At 37.2% G+C, this 18,822-nt stretch overlaps 1 protein-coding gene and 1 long non-coding RNA gene across 33 annotated transcripts in view; one reads left to right on the forward strand and one right to left on the reverse strand.

Moving 5' to 3' along the window:
* LOC310901681 overlaps positions 1-8,471 on the forward strand; it is a 23,380-nt gene extending 14,909 nt beyond the window's left edge. For all 6 annotated transcript variants that reach the window (XR_014586020.1, XR_014586021.1, XR_014586022.1 and 3 more), the window contains 4 exons: positions 35-111; positions 4,728-4,836; positions 5,692-5,951; positions 7,265-8,471. This is a non-coding gene — a long non-coding RNA (uncharacterized lncRNA). The remainder of the gene's footprint in view (positions 1-34; positions 112-4,727; positions 4,837-5,691; positions 5,952-7,264) is intronic.
* Positions 8,045-18,822, reverse strand: part of PKP4 (plakophilin 4) — a 91,576-nt gene continuing 80,798 nt past the window's right edge. For all 27 annotated transcript variants that reach the window (XM_083841663.1, XM_083841664.1, XM_083841660.1 and 24 more), the window contains 7 exons: positions 18,466-18,616; positions 16,119-16,314; positions 13,827-13,911; positions 13,608-13,725; positions 10,555-10,686; positions 9,654-9,727; positions 8,045-9,058 (listed from right to left, as the gene is read on the reverse strand). In XM_083841663.1, the coding sequence (XP_083697789.1) occupies positions 8,810-9,058; positions 9,654-9,727; positions 10,555-10,686; positions 13,608-13,725; positions 13,827-13,911; positions 16,119-16,314; positions 18,466-18,616 (1,005 nt within the window). In that variant the 3' untranslated portion in view covers positions 8,045-8,809. The remainder of the gene's footprint in view (positions 9,059-9,653; positions 9,728-10,554; positions 10,687-13,607; positions 13,726-13,826; positions 13,912-16,118; positions 16,315-18,465; positions 18,617-18,822) is intronic.

Below are 18,822 nucleotides of genomic sequence, written 5' to 3' on the forward strand. Positions count from 1 at the left end.
GTTGTGCTTTGGATGGTTTGTCTTTTCTCAACAGGAGACCAGGAGTCTACTGATTCACTGTTCCTTTTAGCTAGAGGAAAAGGATGCTGCCTGAGAAGAGCTGGGAAGAATGTAAGTTAATCATAAAAAGTATTTGCACTTTAAAAACAAGAAAGCAGGTATCTCAGCTTTAGTGAAAAAGAAAGCTGGCATGGTTTATCATTTACAAGCTCAGGTATGAATCAGTATCGAGACCAATTTACAACCCGTTGGCTATAAATCCTATTTAATTATCTGATGACTGTTTTGGGGTGTAAATACAAGACAGTTGATGGATCGAGAAGAAATTTTAGACCAGACAAGTCCTTTCATTAACTTGGAATATGGACATTTTTAAAGTGGGAAAATCATAGTTATCCTGAAATTAAATCTATGCTGTGACCTTGCTTCTTTTGTGCCAAAATGGGTAATGGAAAGAGCATACATTTTCTGATATTCTGAGTGTAGAAAAAGGGGCATACATTGAAAGGTTTAGTCTCCAGGTGCTTTGGTTAACGAGTTCTTTTAAGAGGGACTTACTGCATGAGGAAAATAGTTGTTTGTGTTGTTTCTTAACACTTCTTCAATCCTGCATGTAAAATCGTAATCATAGCTGTATGGGTGGAGTGGAGCACACAGAAGCTGGCTATGCTTAGTATTTTATGCGCTATTTATTTGTCATGAGACGTTTTTTGTTTTCTTTTGGTTTTAAGTGTGATATATTAGGAATATATAAGCACAACGGTAGGGAAAATGTGGGGTAGGAAGACAGTCAAAAAATAGGAAATGAAGAACATACGGTTTTGGACTGATGAGGGAATTCCTGGCTTCAAGGACTGATACGTGGATGCTAAAAAGTCATGACTTCTGACTGGTGAGAGCTGATTCTGTCTCAATGAGAAAACAGAAATGGGAAAAGCAGTGAGCTGTCTGTGTTTGTGTATTCTTTGTTTGCTGCCTGTGTTTAGAAAGGTCCTTTTAAAATGAAAATTGGCAGTTTGAATGAATCAGCCTTGATTTGAAGCCTGCAGTTGTTGCTCAAAACCGACACAACTAGGCTGGTTCCAATGGAAAGAGTTTTCTAGAAATATGTGAATGCTATCTATATGCAGTAGTCCCTGAACACTAGCCTCAGTGTTATACTGGAACAAATACTACTTTAAGGCTTATGCACGATCTCTCTTCCTCTTTTTATCTGCTTGAAAATGAGGTATTTGCTGGTCCTTATGCAGAAACAGGAAGCTGTATTCCAATGCTCTTTACAGCTGCTGTGGAGATAAGCTTTTTCTGTCTGAAAAGGTGAAAAACCACTATGTTTTCCATGCAGTTCAAAAGAACCCACATTTTGTTTTGCCATATACTCCTCAAACGGCATCTCCCTTTCCTCCTCCTTAGATTGTAACTGGCACATTGAGTTAGTGAAGATGCATGTTTATCAATCAGGCTGTGCTAACAATATCGTTTTCCATAATATTTCAGCCCCTATGGGGAAAGGCATGGCCAAATTTTAATTTAGCTTAAAACAAATAATCACTGCTGCATGTTTTTGTCGTGTTAAAAACAGGTTATTAATTGTACCTGTAAAAATATTCAGAACACACAGACTACTTTGCTTTTAAAAAACAAACAAACCAACCAACCAAACAAAAAACAACAAAGCCAAAATAAAATTTTTGACAGTCTTTTTATATACACCAATACAGAAACAGTAGATTTAGTTCGGTTTCTTCCCTTAATTTGACCTTGTCCCACAGGAGATAATTTTATGTAACCAAGTCTAGAAGTTCACAGCCCATTTGACACAGCCCTTTGTTTTCAGTCCTTGTGCTATTTATTAATCAGAGGAAAATGAAAATGTAGTCTGATGATCAAATTAAAATAAGAAGAGGAGAAAAATGCATTGATAAAATAAATATCCCAACATAAAATGTGTAAAACACACATGGCTCAGAAGCTAGACAGATCTCCTTCTATAGAGGTATTTGGGTTGTGCTTATATTACATTTTTTCATAAAGATGATAAATATGATTGCTGTTCTGATATTTTCTTAAAAAAAACCAAAGAGCTTCGCGAATGGTAATGATGAAAATAAAGCAAGAAAATGAGAAAGTGATTTACATCAAAGTTACAGTTTCTTATCATAATGGCCACTACATACTGGGAATTTCAATAATTATTCTTAATCTGCTTAATGAGTAAACTTAATGTGTCCTACATAAAAAAGATAAATCTCAGTAAGAATCTCAAAAGATTTGTTTTCATTCTCTTGATGTTTTTAAGCTTTCACGATCTCTAGTAACTCTGTATTTCACGTTAGGTCATTAACCTAAGCACTAGCAAACTCAGTTTCTTTATCATCTTCCCTCCTGAAGGTTAATGACAGAATGCACAAAGGTGTTGATGAGACAGGCAGACTTAACTACATAGTCTTCAGACAAAAGAGGCCTATTTTAATGGACTTTTTTAATGTAATGTAGTAGCACATGATAAAAAAAGACGTAAAAATGTTTAACCCATATGATTAAAGCAGTACATCTCAGGACCTAGAGTAACAATCCGGGAAGAATATATAAAAGAGGAACTCCTGTTAATTTGCACTAAGCTGCTGCTTTGGATGACCACAAATCAAAGCCCAGCTGTGAGCTTCTTTTTTTTTTTTTTAAACTGCCACTATGAGTCCAGGTAAAACATGAGTGGCTGTCACATTACAGTAACAACCTGGGAATGTCACTAATGAGCTTGCTAATAGTCATAATCAATAAAGGCTACTATAATCATGCTCACCATGCAAGCATGTGATGTAATTGCAACTGTGCTGGCAACAGTCCCCTCTGCAGACAAGTGCTTTGAGATGTTTGTGTATCCTTGGTGCTGTTTTTAGAACTCTGCTAAACTGTTGTGGGTTTTGTTGTTGTTTAATGGTTGAAGGGACAAGTTGCATGGCTCTCTTCTACATTCCTGTAGCATGGCAGTAAATAATTTCCCAAGCAGAGATGAAGAGAGGTTGTCCTGTGGACCAGTCTGAGGAGTATGTCAAATATGCTCAGGCCCTGCTTGCTGCTGTCTTTTTGGCAGCAGCTGGAAGGAGCCTGGGGAAGGAATGTGCCTTTTGTCTGGAGCAAGGCACTGGGCATTAGTAGTAGCAGTAATGCCTGCAGAAAGGGTGCTCAGCTTCACTCGGTCTCTGTTTAAGTGTGAGTTGAAGAAATATTAGGTCTAGGGAGTCTAAATTCTTTGGTGGGGAAATACCTATGTCTATATTACCTTTGAGGAGCTGTTCAGGAGCTAGAGGAATGGAAATCTCATGGCTGATGTTAAACTTGTGCACCTTACGTGGTAATACAACACAACTGTACTCGTGTTCATACTTCCTATAATTCCAGTTTTCCTGAAGCATAAATGATTAGCTGCTGCTGATTTAAACCTATAAATAACTAAAGCAAAAAAGGAGATTACCGGGGACTGAACTCAGAACCAATGATTTAATTTGTAACAAAAGACAAACTTTTTTTTTTTTTTTTTTTTTTTAGAATTTGAAGAATTAAAAAAATCAGATCACTTCAGGGACAAAAGGGAGATGGATTTAGTTTAGAAAAAAGGATTTCCGTGGCCATCAGCTGAAATCGGCAAGGTTCAAATTGCAAACAGTATCACACAGGAATATAACTTTTTACTTGAACTCTCTAATCTCCAAATTATGCATAATAATAATATAACCTGGTTTGACTCAGTGAAACATCAATTTCTTTTAAATGTACATTGGGCAGTCTAATGTAGAAATATGGTTGATTCTGGATGACTTGTTAAATTCACCCAGCCACCATCAACTCTTTCACAAGGTTATGAACATTTAATCAGGAAGTACACTGAATAAACAGACAAGAAGACTGCTAGAAATGAAAATGTACAATGAACTATCCAAACAGCAGAAGGCTTAGTGAATGAGGCATTGTACACTTAAAACAAACAAAAAATCTTAAAACTTCTTAGAAATTAGCTTTTGTAGCTAACATATTTTTCAAGACATCATGATTGCTGACCATGAATGCCACACTTGCCAAAAGAAAAAAAAATAGCTTTATTCTATGCATAAACAGCAGCCAGTTTTTCCATTCTCAAATCCCAGCAACCTTAAGCTACTTGTGTCTGAAAAAAAGGCACAGAAAAAAATATTGCTATTCCTGTCAGCAATCTCCATGAACCTCAAAAGGTGTAATACCTTCTCCTAGCTTACCTCAGATCATCTTTAAAATTACTTGCTTTACCTTTTTTTTTCCCATGATCTCTGTAATAGGGACCACATTACAATGTAAAAGTTTCTGAGTACCTAATTTTAGTACAGTTAGCCTAACCAAGTTTTAATTCCTAATTTGTTGAATTAATGCTACAGGGTATAACACGGCACACCTGCATATTTTAAGTGTATGAATAATTTTGTTGCTCCTTCCAGTTTATAGGAGGAACATAGCAGTTTCTCCTCTTAGCGTGTTTATAGTCCTGTATACGTTAGACTTTTGGAAGTCTGCCCATGCCTAATGCCACTGTGTTTGTGCTGGCATTCAGCTTGATCACAGCCTGCAGAGGACAAGGTTTGCTCGGAAGGCAGGCAGGCGCAGCATCGGCTCAATGCTAGTTATTCTCAAGCTCTGCTTTGCCAGAAAGGGCCATTTACTTGTTGATGAAGACTAGTGTCTTTTTAAATCTGCAGGATGGAAAGGCGCCTCCCCGGGTGCTGATGAGTTAGAAGTAACATTGCGCACAGCAGCAGTGCAGCCACACTTCAGTAATCATCCAGTTCCAAGGACTGATGGAGTAAAGTAAGTGGTGAAGCCAGAAATGAAGCCTTTCCTCATAGAAGATACAAATTAACAGCTATCATATATCTATATATAAATGATTTTGTGACAAAACTTTATAAGGGTTACATGTTTCTTGTCGTGGTCTTTGTGCGCCGGGAGATGCACGCCTCTCCCAGAAACCACGGGCTGGGTGTTGGTAAAGAGCATTTCCTGCTGGCCCTGGCCAGCCCCTCCCGTCACCAGCCTCGTGTTGCTTTGTGCCGTGGTGTGAAGCTTCCTCCATGTTCTCTGCCTAGTGCTACCTATGAGAGATGTCGGGTCTCCAGTGTTCTCAGAATGACAGCTTTCTTTCTAATCCCTTTATTATTGTTCACAGCTGCCCTAATTTACCCATGGCCACAAACCCAGGTTTTTGCCTTTTTTTTTTTTAATTGATGTTCACATTGTTACCTTTTATTAGTCTTATGAAAACTCAAACACAGAATGTACAAATGACTAGTGTCATTGGATGTCTTCTCTTCAACTAAACAAGTGTCTGTCAGCACTGATAGTCTGAAGACCAATTTTTTTTTTTTCTAGAATGATTATGGTCCTCCTTTTAGGCAAGCTTTTATTTTGCATAGCTCATCTTGCTCCTATCAGGCTCATCCATGTCTCTCTTCTTTGGCTACCCCATAAAGTAATGTGGGTATGGCAAATAAATGTTCCATTTCATTTGGCAATTCACATGTACTCATCAGGTTGTTCTGATGTTGTCAGGCCACAGCTAGGTGTTCTTGCAATAGCTGTACGCATATTACTTGAATTAATGTTTTAGGAGATATCCTAAAGCTGTGTGCTATGGTAAGTGGAGTTGCTCTGTTTTTCTCTCAGGATATGTTGCCAAAACATGCATCTGTCTGAGCATGCAGGAGAAATTTTAGAAGGCACTGCAAGACTGCAGCACTTACATGCAAGCTCATCTGCAGCAATTTACATACTTACATGCAAGCTCTGTGCAGCAGTGACACCCCGGTCAGGCAGAAGTGGCTCACCAGCCAAGATCCCCAGCTGACCAGAGCAAATGCCTGTGGTCAAAACATCGGATGCAGCCTCCGAGGAAAGGGGACCATATTGATTCACTAAAACTTCAGGTATGGTAGCTGAGCATTCTGAACTCACGTATAACTTAAGTTTCCTACATTGTTCACAGAGGACACTTCTTAATCAGGCAGGAGTAAAGGCCAGGATCTGGATTTTTTTTTTTTTTGAGGCCACTTAAACGATAATCCTAATTGCATTAGGATTAATCTCCTTTTAATGCATATTTTGTGACACTTCTCCCCTCCTCCCCCATCCAAGGTAGGGAATTACAGAGATGTTAATTTAAGCCCTTGTTTCCTATTGTTCTCCAGCATTTAGTGAGTATAACTGTCTCACTGAGGTCAGTGCTGCTTTTCATTGTCCCTTTGGGAGTTATTTACATAAAAGGACAAGTATAAGGCTGCTGTTGAGTCTCACTGTACATCTTCTCAATCTGTTCTAATATTAAACTATTTAACTCCCCCATTTTGATACAGTTTAGTTCTTCTTTCAGTCCATTTGCAGATTAAGTATGGAAATAGAGAAGTACATTCTCCAGGGTGCTATGACTATTTAACTTCCAAATCAGCATTACCCTGTCTTAAGACATGGACTTTTAAAAAGTTAAACAATCTTTTATCTTCCTCACTGGCTTATCAATCTGAATGCAAAATTGTGAATACAGTGGATTTTAAAAACATTTGCCTTATATTTATGCTCCTGACATTTTGAAATAGGCCCAAATCCAGACTGCACTGTGAAAATGAACAATGAAATTAAATTGTGCCCTATTTTTCTCCGCTTTCACACATTGTCTGAAACTGCATGTAAAGAGAAATTAACCAACGTAATAATTTTAATGAGTATAGCACCAAGATGCAATGTGTAAAAATATATAAACAAGTAAGACTAGTAAAAACAAAAGAAAATGTAATGAAACAGAAGATGAGGTGATATCCCAAGTCTTGTTGCTTTTGATCTTAAATTAAACAGCCTCAAAAATCATTCCTTCATACAGCTGTTTGCTATATTGCATTGATTACCTGCTTTTTTGAGAGGTATTAGCAGATTCAAAGATGACAATACAGGCTATGTATTTTCTATGTATAGAACAGACTATGATCCTGTCAGTCTACTGTTGTGTCGTCTACAGCTAATTTAAATCTTCCTGGGACAATGAAATACCAACTAAGTATACTTGGCTCACCTTTAGTAGGTAATAGGCATACCAGATAATCAACAGTGATCTGCATTAATCTGTGTAGCAAAGCTTGTACATGACTCTGAAGCTAGTTAAAACTTGATGCAAGATCAGTGTTTCTTGTAGGAGTAATTTGGCCAAACTCAAGCTGAAGTAAATAGAAACTATTTTCTCCCTTAACAGGAAAAGAAATGTCTTCTAGGAAAGAAAGGGCACAATCTGCACAGCACCAACCCTCAACAACACATCACACTGCAATCATTGGGCAATGTCATAGCTGTGTAAAAAGTTAAGCTATAACTTGTTACTTTTACTGGGCTGTTTACCCCTTAATTTCTTACCCGTTGTACAATCAGGAGGCAGAGGTAGCCCAACCAAGTACAGAAAAATTGCCTTGTTATCTAAACTTGGAGCAGTTCTGCTTACCTTTTATCATTTCACTGATGCAATCAGGCTATTTGCAAATATTGGAAACTGAAGAAAATTGCAACGATGGGGAACAATAATTATGAACGCTATGAAGTTAAGAGATTCTGCAGAATGAGGAACGTACATGATGTAGTTACTTAAAATAATCAATGATTTGAATTATAAATAAATTCAAGGAGAATTTAGCCAATGTGGAGACTACACTTTCTCTGAAAGCAAGAAGATATTAATTTTTTGGGGGGTAGGAAGGGGAGGAATAGAGAAGTGGTGGAAAGAAAACATGATAAAGTTCTGAAATATCTTGATTACCTGCATCTAAAGTAAAAATACTAGTCTAGGGACTAAAGGGAGGCAAGTACATAGTTTCACACCTTGGTATGCCAGCCTGACAAATTTGGAATATATGCACTGTTGAATGGCCGAAGTGGTTTTGATATATTTAACCTGCTTAAAACATATGATCAGACTTCACATTCATGGTATTTGTTTTTGAATACCACACAGAAAATAATAATAAAAAGAACAGGGAACAACTTTTCCATGGATGAGACTTCCATATTTATTATTCTTCCATGTGCATAGAAAATGGCAGTGAAGTTTTTTTATGAAATAGGCAAGGAATGGGAGAGGTGTAGATATACTGAACTAGACTTTGTGCTTCAAAATTACACTATTAATTTTAAAAAGTTTTTTTTTAATTTATAACATTTTCTTGGATTTTTTTTTTGTGCATGATGTTTCAAATTCCTTTTAAAATGACACACTGCATTACAAATGGATGGCACTTTGAACCAACATGGCATTTTTCATATTTACACCAATGAAAGAAATTTACACAACATAATAGCATACAATCTTGACATTTAGTAATAGCAATAAAACAAGGGCATCCGTTTTATTTTTTCTGTACAAACTATCAGAACAAGACTTTTATTCACATAAAAAAATCAGCTTTAATTTGCTCTGACCTACACACTTTCCAAATTCATTTTACTCAATTCTCAAACCTCTCATCACATCGCCCACACCCTCACCAGACTACAGGAACTACAAGTAATTATACCTAACATCTAAACAGAGCAAAAAATCCATCCCTTCCAGTTTTTCTTCCTGACAATTCCTCACTCAAAAAAACAAAAACAAAACAAAAAAACAAAACAAAACCAAACCTCCAAAACCAAAACACTTCCTTGTTCCTTCTTTTATTTCACTTTCACATTTCATAACCAAAGCAACAAATGAGGCAATTCCATTTCTTCTCAAGCAAAATGAGAAATATACTGTTTTCTTCCTTTGATGCTACACCCAGGAGTCAGGTGAACCTGGGTACTGTTCTGCTCTATAAGAAGATCGTCTGGTGGAATAAAAGTCTACATAATTTGTGGTTGATTTCAGTCCATATTGTGTTGTATAATCTGAAGCAGGAGGAAAGTGAACTCGATCATCAAAGTATGGGTCTTCATAGCTATGTGGGGACTGCAAATATAACCTGTATGCATCGTAGTTTTTTCTGTTGGTATCTTCTTGACTGTAATACAATTGCTGATGCTGTTGACAAAGTGGAAGAAAAATAATTTTTAAAAATTTACTTAACAGAGAAAATACTTGTTTTCAAACATTTCATGCATTATACACAACCTTTCCCTAAAAAGTTTAGTGTAGCGCTACCAGCGATGACAATAACAAATGTTTCAAACCTCCACGGAATGTAGCTAAGGTTTAAACGAATCTAATGCAGGAAAAACTTCTAAGTCCACCTGCATGTCTCCTCCTGCATTCACTAGGAAGCTAGTAGCTCTCCAAAAGTAGTATTTTTAGAGCATCCATAAAAAATACAGAACCTGACCATAGCTACCAAACATATCTGTCAAGTCAGAGGAGTGGTCTCAGACCCAACCATAACAAAACACGGTTAGTCACTAAAATATGTGACTATAAAAAGAAAACAAAATAATAAACTGGCAATAGCTTATGTACTTTTAAGTACAGTAATGCCCAATAACAGATTAAAAATGGTGTAGATACGCTCTACCCAAAACACTCTGATATTACAAAATATACTCAAACTCTTTTAAGTTCCATTAAAACACCATAGGCTGAGTCTTTTTAGCAGTATCATTTCAAAATAAAATTTCAGAGTTACCTGTAGCCGTCTATTTTGTTCTCTTGCTGGTGAGGAGTAGGAACTGATGTAAATTGGTGAAGGTTTGCTGGAACCTGTGAGAAAATAGTTTAATGACATAAACTTCCACCTTTATTCTTTTGTCTATTTACTCTCTTATATTACCTAGAAAAAAACATGTAGCACCCAAACAATCAAGTCTTCAGATTTTAGAGTCTACTAATAATATAATAATAAAATACAAGTGAATTTTATCTCTCAGCAGTAGCTAAATTAAAACTGAGGAATTTTTTGTGCTGCTGTTTTTACTTATCAGACTAATTTTAATTCAAAAAATTTCTTTCTCCCTATTTACTGTCATCTCTTATTTTGTGACTTGTATCAAATAGTAAGAAGGGGAAGGTAAAATCAGGGAAAATATGAAATCTTGGTATGGTTTTATAATACAATAACATTATACACACACACATATATAATGTATGGTTATAATAATATAATGTGCATAATAAAACAATTTTCTGTAATAGATTTTTAAACTAAAATGAGATTTCCAAACACCTCATCTTCCAGTATATAAACTGGATCTCCTCTTATTCTGGTAATGTGTGCAATTTTAAAGAAAATAGCAGAGAGATGAAAAACCTCTTCTGTTCTTCATGCAGTGAATATAAATGAATAAAAATGGAAAACAACATTAAGTAGTAACAGGCCTGCTAATGCAACTGTCCATATTATGGTTGTATAAACTCCTTATATAAGGAAGAGAATCATAGAATCATTAAGGTTGGAAAAGCCCGTCAAGATCATCTGGTCCAACTATCACACTACTACCGATGTCACCCACTAAACCATGTCCCTAAGCACCACGTCCAACCTTTCCTTGAACACCCCGAGGGAAGAGTTCACCTAACAAGTATCTTACCAGTATATATGTCTTTATGTGCAATGACGTCGCCTTGGTTATTATAATACTGCATAGAAGGTTGTGTTCTATCATATTCAGAGCGGGGTTCTCTAATTCCTAATAAAGCCGGTGATGAAGATGTGCTGCCAACTGATGAAAAAATAAAAATTACCAGTATGTGCAATAAAAGCCTTTCTCAGACCTAACCTTCTCTCTTCTCTCCTCATCCCTTCCTTCCCCAAGGATTAGCAAATGAAGTGTGTAAACTTGTGTGTAAAGGACAAAACTAGTTACACAGCGTTTCCTGTATGGAGAACACCAATTATGAAAGCTATCAACAACATATCATTAAATTATCATTTAAACTTTGTATTACAGTGAGTCATTACTCCATAACGCTTACAACTAAAGCAAGAAACTTTACCCATTTCATTTTGCATATGAAATTGTGAGAATTTTCTTTAGCACAGCTACTCAAATACAAATGTAATTGTTCATTTGTTTGCTAAAGTTTATGATTTTATGTAAGCTGTACTTAAATAAAATCTCCAAGTCTACCATATCACCTGAGACAGGAACAGAAAACTTTACAGTATGCCTGGCTGAAGTGATCCACATGCAGACTTGTGTTATTGCTCTTACATTAGCATGCAGAAGTGAATCTTGGCCATTCGGTCAGCTCCAGGTGGCTGACAACCATTGTAAGATAAAAACAACGGATTACTTTGTGGTGTTACAGTGAACAACTGAATCTCTACTTCAGGTGTAAACAGTTTGTTCTGCTAAGTCTTTTCTCTTTCACAGACAACTGTTTTGTTGACTTACGTACTTAAAAACAAATTCTAGAAATTTTGCTTCAAAATATTAATATCTTCTTCCACTAGCCATGTCCATTAGATCATATCTCACAGTTTTGTGCTATTATGGATAGTTTAATTACTGATATTTTTCCTAGTGTATTCATAGCTTTAAAGGTTAATTTTTGAGGCGTTATTAAAATTCTGAAACTGTTCAATATAATGTATGTATTAATAATGGTACACATACAATCAAGTGACTGTAACAAAGAACAATGGCTACAGACCAAGTGTAACTGTTCTACCACGCATCTACTGTGTACGCTGTAATCTGCAAGGCTGCTGCCACAGTGCTCATTGTGTATATGTTTTATGCACCAAACTTCCACCATAATAATTTAAGCTTGTTCATACTCTGGAACAGAAAAACAGGCACCTCCTATTAGGATTTAAAAAACAAAAAAAACCCTAAGTTCTCTTTGAAGCCTCTGAATATTATGTTAGAACTTCTCCTCTGACTTCCTACTTGTAGTTCACAGAACTGGAGCAACAGAGTCATTCTATTAGCATATCTTAGGGGGATAAAGCTCTGAGATGACGATTTGGAATACCCTTTTACACTTAGGCTGAGGGAACCGTCTAGATTTTACTGAAGCAGTATTTGCTTCATTGTCATTGCTTATTTTGAGAAGATATTTTTGGCTCTGTCTGTAGATACATAGCTTAAACAGTCCTCCAAGTTCAAGATGTTATTTTGATGCCAGTACGTGCAACTTGGTGACTAGGTGTAAAGGTAAACACTGCCTTTGGTATCACATTGTTCAAGAATGACAAAGGGGTATTTGTTTGGGACAATTTCTTGGAATCCCAAAGGGCTGGGAGAAAACTGAATGAGGAACACAGTAAGATCAGAATTACAAAATCCCCTGGAACTGTTAACTCTAGTCTGCTGTTGTATGATATTAGACAAAGAAATCAGTCCTGCACATTGGTGGTTGAGGGGAACTATGCTCATGAAAGATGTTTTCTTTCCCTTAGTCACTATAGGTGTGCTGCTTATAGCAAAATAAATTCCTGTCTGAGTCTATTTTTCATTCACCCATGTCATGAAGGAGCATGTGAGGACTGTTCCTTTTATAAAAAGTAGTAATTAAACAACTGTATTATAGGAGCTGGTCTGTGGTAGCAGTCATGGTAAATACGTATTTCTCAGTATTAAGAGAGATCTATTCACACAAAAATAGAAAGGAAAATTGGATAAAATAAAATGCTAAATGAAGAGTATACAAAACCTACTTGAAGCCTTGTACATCAGCCCTGTCCAACATCTAAATCCTACTCCTGGAAAAGTTAAAGGAACAAAGGGGAGATTACTACGATAAATGAGAAGTCAGAAAAGAAAGATATTTTTTATTTTGTCTTGCTCATCCTAATGGAACATTACAGGGAACAAAAATAGGTTCCTTGCTGATGTATTTTCTTTACATGCTTTTAAGTACGCCTGTTCTGTGAGGCTACATCTACCCTGCCACGTTATGCAGCACAAAAGGAGTGGCTTTGTAGAAGGCAAAGGTGGCAAAATCCAGATGTCTACACTGTACACTCTGAGGATTTTACTTAGGCCTAAACCTAATCTTGTCCTGCAGACTGGATGTCTGTCATCAGACAGAGTACATCGTTGCTCTGGAAGCACACCATCTGATTTAGTTTCTTCCAAAAGGAACACAATTCACACATCCTGAGACTGTCTGCACTTTGAATGGCATTAAGGAGTAAACGGGGAGATTGGCTGCAAAGTGCTTCTTATCCAAACTAAAATGCTGTTGTAGAGACACCTCACAAACTGTGGGGGATATGGAACCTGACAATAATATCAGCTAAGGTAACATTCAGAGAACACGAAATATTTGTGCGGTGTTGTTTATGTGTTTAAATACAGAGGAGACACAGCATGGCCTCCATGTTTTAGACAGGATGACAAATAAACCAAAAGAATCATAGAATCACAGAATTGAAGGGGTTGGAAGGGACCTCGAGAGATTGTTGGGTCCAACCCCCCTGCCAAAGCAGGTTCCCTAGAGCAGGCTGCCCAGATGGGCCTTGAATATCTCCAGAGAAGGAGACTCCACAACCTCCCTGGGCAGCCTGTCCCAGTGCTCCGTCACCCTCACCGTGAAGAACTTCTTTCGCATGTTGGTGCGGAAGGGCTATTGGAGTTTGAAAATGAGACACAAGGTACCCCTTTGGCAAATCTCTTTTCGTGTCTTGACTGACCTGACTGTATGACAGGTGACATCTGCTGATTTGTTGTTGATAAAGAAGGATGCGATTTGAATCTCTCTCGCTCTAGTGTTGATACTGGTGTAATAAAATGACTCTGATTCCATCCATCCTGTGGAGTGGTAAAAAGAAGAGAACAAAATAAATTGCTTTGCATTAAATTAACAGTTTTTGTAGAACTGTTTTCCAGTGGAGGCTATTTTTGTAATCTACCTTTTTATAAATGCTACGGAGATCTCGGTATTGCCATAACGTATTCAGTACCTGGGCAGCTGCCTTGACAACTTTCAGTGAAGATCTAAGGAAATAAGGAATATTACATTAGTAGAAAGCATAAACTCCACTTCAACAGAATATTTGTGAGCTAGGGAACAGCCTAAACCTTGCAGCTGTGAAGCAAGTCAGGTCATCTCTCCGGGTCTCAGTAATGCATGCCTGCATTACAGCAGCGTGAGCACAGCTGTGTCAGCAGTCTAAACAAACAGGCTGGTGCAGAGACAGATAAAGCATGACAATTATTTCCCTCTCTAGCCTAGAAATTCTCTCTTCAGGTCACCCATGTGAAAAATACAGATTGTCATCATCTACAAAAATAAAAAACCATGATAAGAAACATTGTTTAGTACATTTCATAAAAACTGAGATTGTATACTTGAAATCTTTACACAAGGTTCGTAACTGTAGGATAACAATGAATTAAAGGGAGCTAGTATTGAAAGTGTCCAGACAACCTCATACTGAGACTTGGTTTCTAGTTCTGTGTTGCACTACTGAAAACATTTATTGGTCAGGGAAACACCTTTCCATTCTCAAAAGCAAGGCTAGGAAAATTGCTCTAGCTATTATTAAAAATAAAATCACATCATCTTTTTAAAGAGAAATGGTAGTAGTACCAAAGCAGTGATTTGAAATTAAATGCCACAGCATGACACCTATGTGAAACATACGCCTTTTTCCATCAGTGTAAAGATTCATCCAAATACACTTTCTGAAAGAAAAGCCTGACTGAAAAATGCTGAAAAAACTGCAGTTTATAGTGTCAGTCATTGAGTAGACAGTTCTGCTTGAAAAATTTTCATAGAATCATTTAGCTTGGAAAAGACCCATAAGATCATCAAGTCCAACCGTCACCTAACACTACCAAGTCCACCACTAAACATCCACACCTTTCTTAAATACCTCCAGGAAATGGCAACTCCACCACTTCCCTGGGCAGCCTGTCCCAATGCCTAACCATCCCTTCTGTGAAGGAATTCTTCCTGACATCTAATCTAAACCTCCCCTGGTACAACCTGAGGCTGTTTTCCCCGTGTTTTAAATTTGTTCAGCGTACCCCGTTCCCTTGTAGTTGTAAGTGCTACTTTACACGTCATCTCCACAACAACAGTCATATAAAGGACCACTGTAGTCACAGCTGCAGTTGAATCTGTGCTTTGAAAACATGAAGCATCATAAATTGTGGATACTGAAAATGCAGTCCACACTCTCTTTTTGAGGCAGATTTTGTTAAAAATGCAGTACGTTTAATTCACACAGACCAACTTCTCCATAGCTGGAGATCCTTTCCTCCTCCTTGCCATCTGATGAAACACTGGGAATAGTACACAGGGCTGAACACATAATCAGTTTTCTGCTATCCATAAAAAGGAGATCTGAGATATTCTGGTTTACACAAGAGTCCTGCTAATCTGAGTTCCATCAGGTATGCCAAGGAATTCAAATCAGAGATGCTGACCAGAGCCAGATGGGGTCCCCTGAGGCTGCACTAACTGTGCTGTGCTGATGGTGCACAACTCAGGAGCCATTTATGCTCCTGTTCCTTGATCCTCAGCTATCCAGTTTTGAAAGTTTTTAGTACAATTACATAAACACAATGTCTGATAAAGCCCTATGCTGAGCTCAGCTAACAAAATCCCGAGCACACCAGGCTCCATGACACAGCTATACCTGAATCAGTCTGCAGAGAGACAGATCTGATCAATCAACACTTGCCTTGCAATCCTATTCCAGAAAATCCCACTGGCTAGGGAAACTGCTCGGTAGGGCAAGCTTTCCTCACAACTTAACAACTGGCCATGCTACATATAATTAGGAGTTACTGTGATGCATCCTGACAAAGGTGTCAAAATACTCTGACTATGAAAGGCTCCAAATATTCCATTAATGATGTAGATGTTTAAAAGAAGAAAAGTTTTTTAATACCATTCTACCTGAATAGTCGCCATTAACGTGATTGCTGTCTGCAACTGTAAAAGTCTCCAAAAGCTTTAAAGAATAGACTGTAAAAGAATGGCAGGTACCATACCAACTGCCTCTCCTGTCCCAGTGTGCTTCAGACTCTGATAGCTACTCAGATCAGGACTGCAAAAACAGATCTCTCCCCCTTTTTTTTGTGAGTTAAAAAAAGACAAAACAAACAAACAAACCCAAACCATTTCCTGCATTCTTAAACATTCAAAGTGGAATAGAGAAAGCATTTAGGTATGAAGTGTGTTGCCTACTTGCCTGTCACCTCTTCCTTTTGTTATGTTCACCAGTTTTTCTATTCCTCCAGTATCAGCAAGGGCTTTGGCATTTTCCATGTTTTTACTAGTGACCTCGTGCAAAGCACAGCAGATTGCTGCTACAGTCTCATCAGACAATATGGTTGGACCATTGCCTCCTGGAAGTCGATTCACCAGATCTCGCATAGCATATTTACCTGTAAAAACCCATCAACAGAATCAAGTAAGAAAATACATTTTGGTACTTAAGAGTTGAAATTCTAGGACTCATTAATAAATTGCATCTGAAAGGAATAAAATGGAACATAGGATCAAAAACAGAAAAATTCCAAGAACTTGCACTTTACATGGTCAAGTGAGACTAAAGATCAATTTTTGATTTTTTCCCCCCTCTGGCTTAAGAACATGAGAAACAAGCTGCATTTTTATTAAAACTGAAGCGTTTGGAAATGGTGATTATTTGGAGAAAACAGAGTCATTCAAAGAAAACATTACATTATTTTGTATGATTCAAGGAGTGGTGTTTATGCCTAAGCTTCATTTATGGGAGGGTTAACGAAATCCTTACAGCAATTGCTTACAGCAAAGCTTACAGCTTTCCTTTCAGACATTCTGTTCACCTTATTTGTTACCTCCAAGAGATCAGATCTCAGCTCTTTCAATTTCAATTACTGACTGATGCACAGGAATAATCACACTGCAAACAAAGGAAATTAACTAAAGCTAACGTAAATATTTTTCTTATTTAGGCTATGCTGATAATTAAATGATTATTAATTCAATAAATGATTTTATTGAATAAATGTATTTGTACATAATGGTGCTCAATGGATAAGCTTTACTCAAAGCCATTAGCTATCTATTTGCATAACATGCCTGAGGAAAAAAATCCCCAAAGAAATTAACAAATTCTGCAAACAAAAGCAATTCCATTTCAAACATACTGGAATACTAGCACCAACTACGTTGTATACAGTAGTATTCTGTCACAGCCAATCTTTTGGCAAGCTCACAAACACACACTTGCATATACCAATTTATATTTTACTTGCTGCAGTACCCACTTTTTAAAATAACATTATTTTTTTCCCCAGAGTTTAGACCATGTAAAACCATTAGCCCTGCACCTACCAATGGTGATAAAGTTGCAAAAAATAGGGTACCAGCGTGGGGTAACTTATGATTCACTTCATGTCTCAAAATATTTTACATGTGGAAAGCCATTAATTCTTTGATAGGTAAAGCTTTGACAGGGAGAGAAGACAGGTGAAGGAGAAAACAGGTGGCTCCTGAACTGTAAAGTTCTGCCAGAAGGGGAAGAAAGTCCTGAAAAAAGTATATCACCTGAGTATTACCTCTATATGGCCGATGCAACAAAAGACCCGATTTATTTTTCCACCAATTTTTAATGGATATAATACCTACTCTGCAAGAAAACATGTCCTAAACGTCCTAGATGGTGAAGCTCCAGAAATGTATAAATGCAGCTGAAAGAGTTTTACTATCTTTTTGAGAGCAACTCTCTCTTATCTGTATAAATAGCTCTTATGTACTTACTCTGGTAGCCTAAAACATAGAAAATTCTTCTGTAGCAAAAATCAAACATCTTTATACCTTGACATGTGTTAGTAGGGTTAACTTAGGGTATAGGAGTCTGAAGCTGAGTGAGGCATGTTCAACACTTGCCTTAATAGACAGATTCCTGACCAAGTCAGGAAAAATATTTGCCTTTTTTTTTTTTTTTAAAATGCTAGATGAGAAAGGCATAGACAAGTGTTTAAAGTATTAAATATTAAAGCTGACAAATAGGAAACTAAGTTTTTCTAGGAAGCACCCTTGTTGATTACTTAATTCAGCATAGGCACATATATACTGCTCTATATCCGTGACTTGGTAGAAATACTTCACCAGGAGAGGAATTTTTCTCCCTCTCTCCCTATCCAATACTGTTAAATCAAGTATTTACTGATGTAACGACAGTGGGGCTGCCCTATTCTCTTAGAACACGTAAGGGACCTTGAAGCCCTCTGAGAAAGTTACTATTTAGCTCCAAGGAAGTAGAGCTGTGTTTCCAGTCATACTTTGTACTGCCAGTTTCCTGTCCAGTTTAGTTTGGCTGAAGTGACTTCAATCTGTTGTAAAGAGATCACCATGCAAGATGGCTAAAGACAAACTGAAATGACAATGCTACTCTGAAAAGCTACTGTTGTCAAAAAGATTTATTTCTGTGAGACAAGTAACACGACGTAGTATGCTATTTCTATTGGTAGAACCTCATCCTAGTATTCTTTCAATAAAGGTCTGACGTATTGGTAACCGTGCTTTATTCAGTACAGTTCTGTACTTACCAATAAGTTCCTTATTGCGAACATCTAATGCCATGTTCCTTAAGGCAGTTGCCACAGATGAAACAACTCTGTCGTTATCCATTCTCAGCAGTTCCACAAGGATTGGCAGACCTTTTTCTTTTCTTACAGCAGCTCGAATGTATGCTGCAAACTGTAATCAAACTCCAGTTACTCTCATATCTAGTAGAACATTCTAACTGAAATGATCTCTTATTAAATTGTAATTCTTAAGTATTTTAGGGAAAGTCTTCGAATGAAAAACAATGTAACGATATGTTAAATACATATCTTTTTTATTAGTAAAAAGTGTTGATTCTCTGCTATTTTTTCACTCATTCCTGGTACGGAGCAATGTTT

This window comes from Anser anser (assembly GCF_964211835.1).
Source record: "Anser anser genome assembly, chromosome: 6".
Taxonomy (NCBI): Eukaryota; Metazoa; Chordata; class Aves; order Anseriformes; family Anatidae; genus Anser; species Anser anser.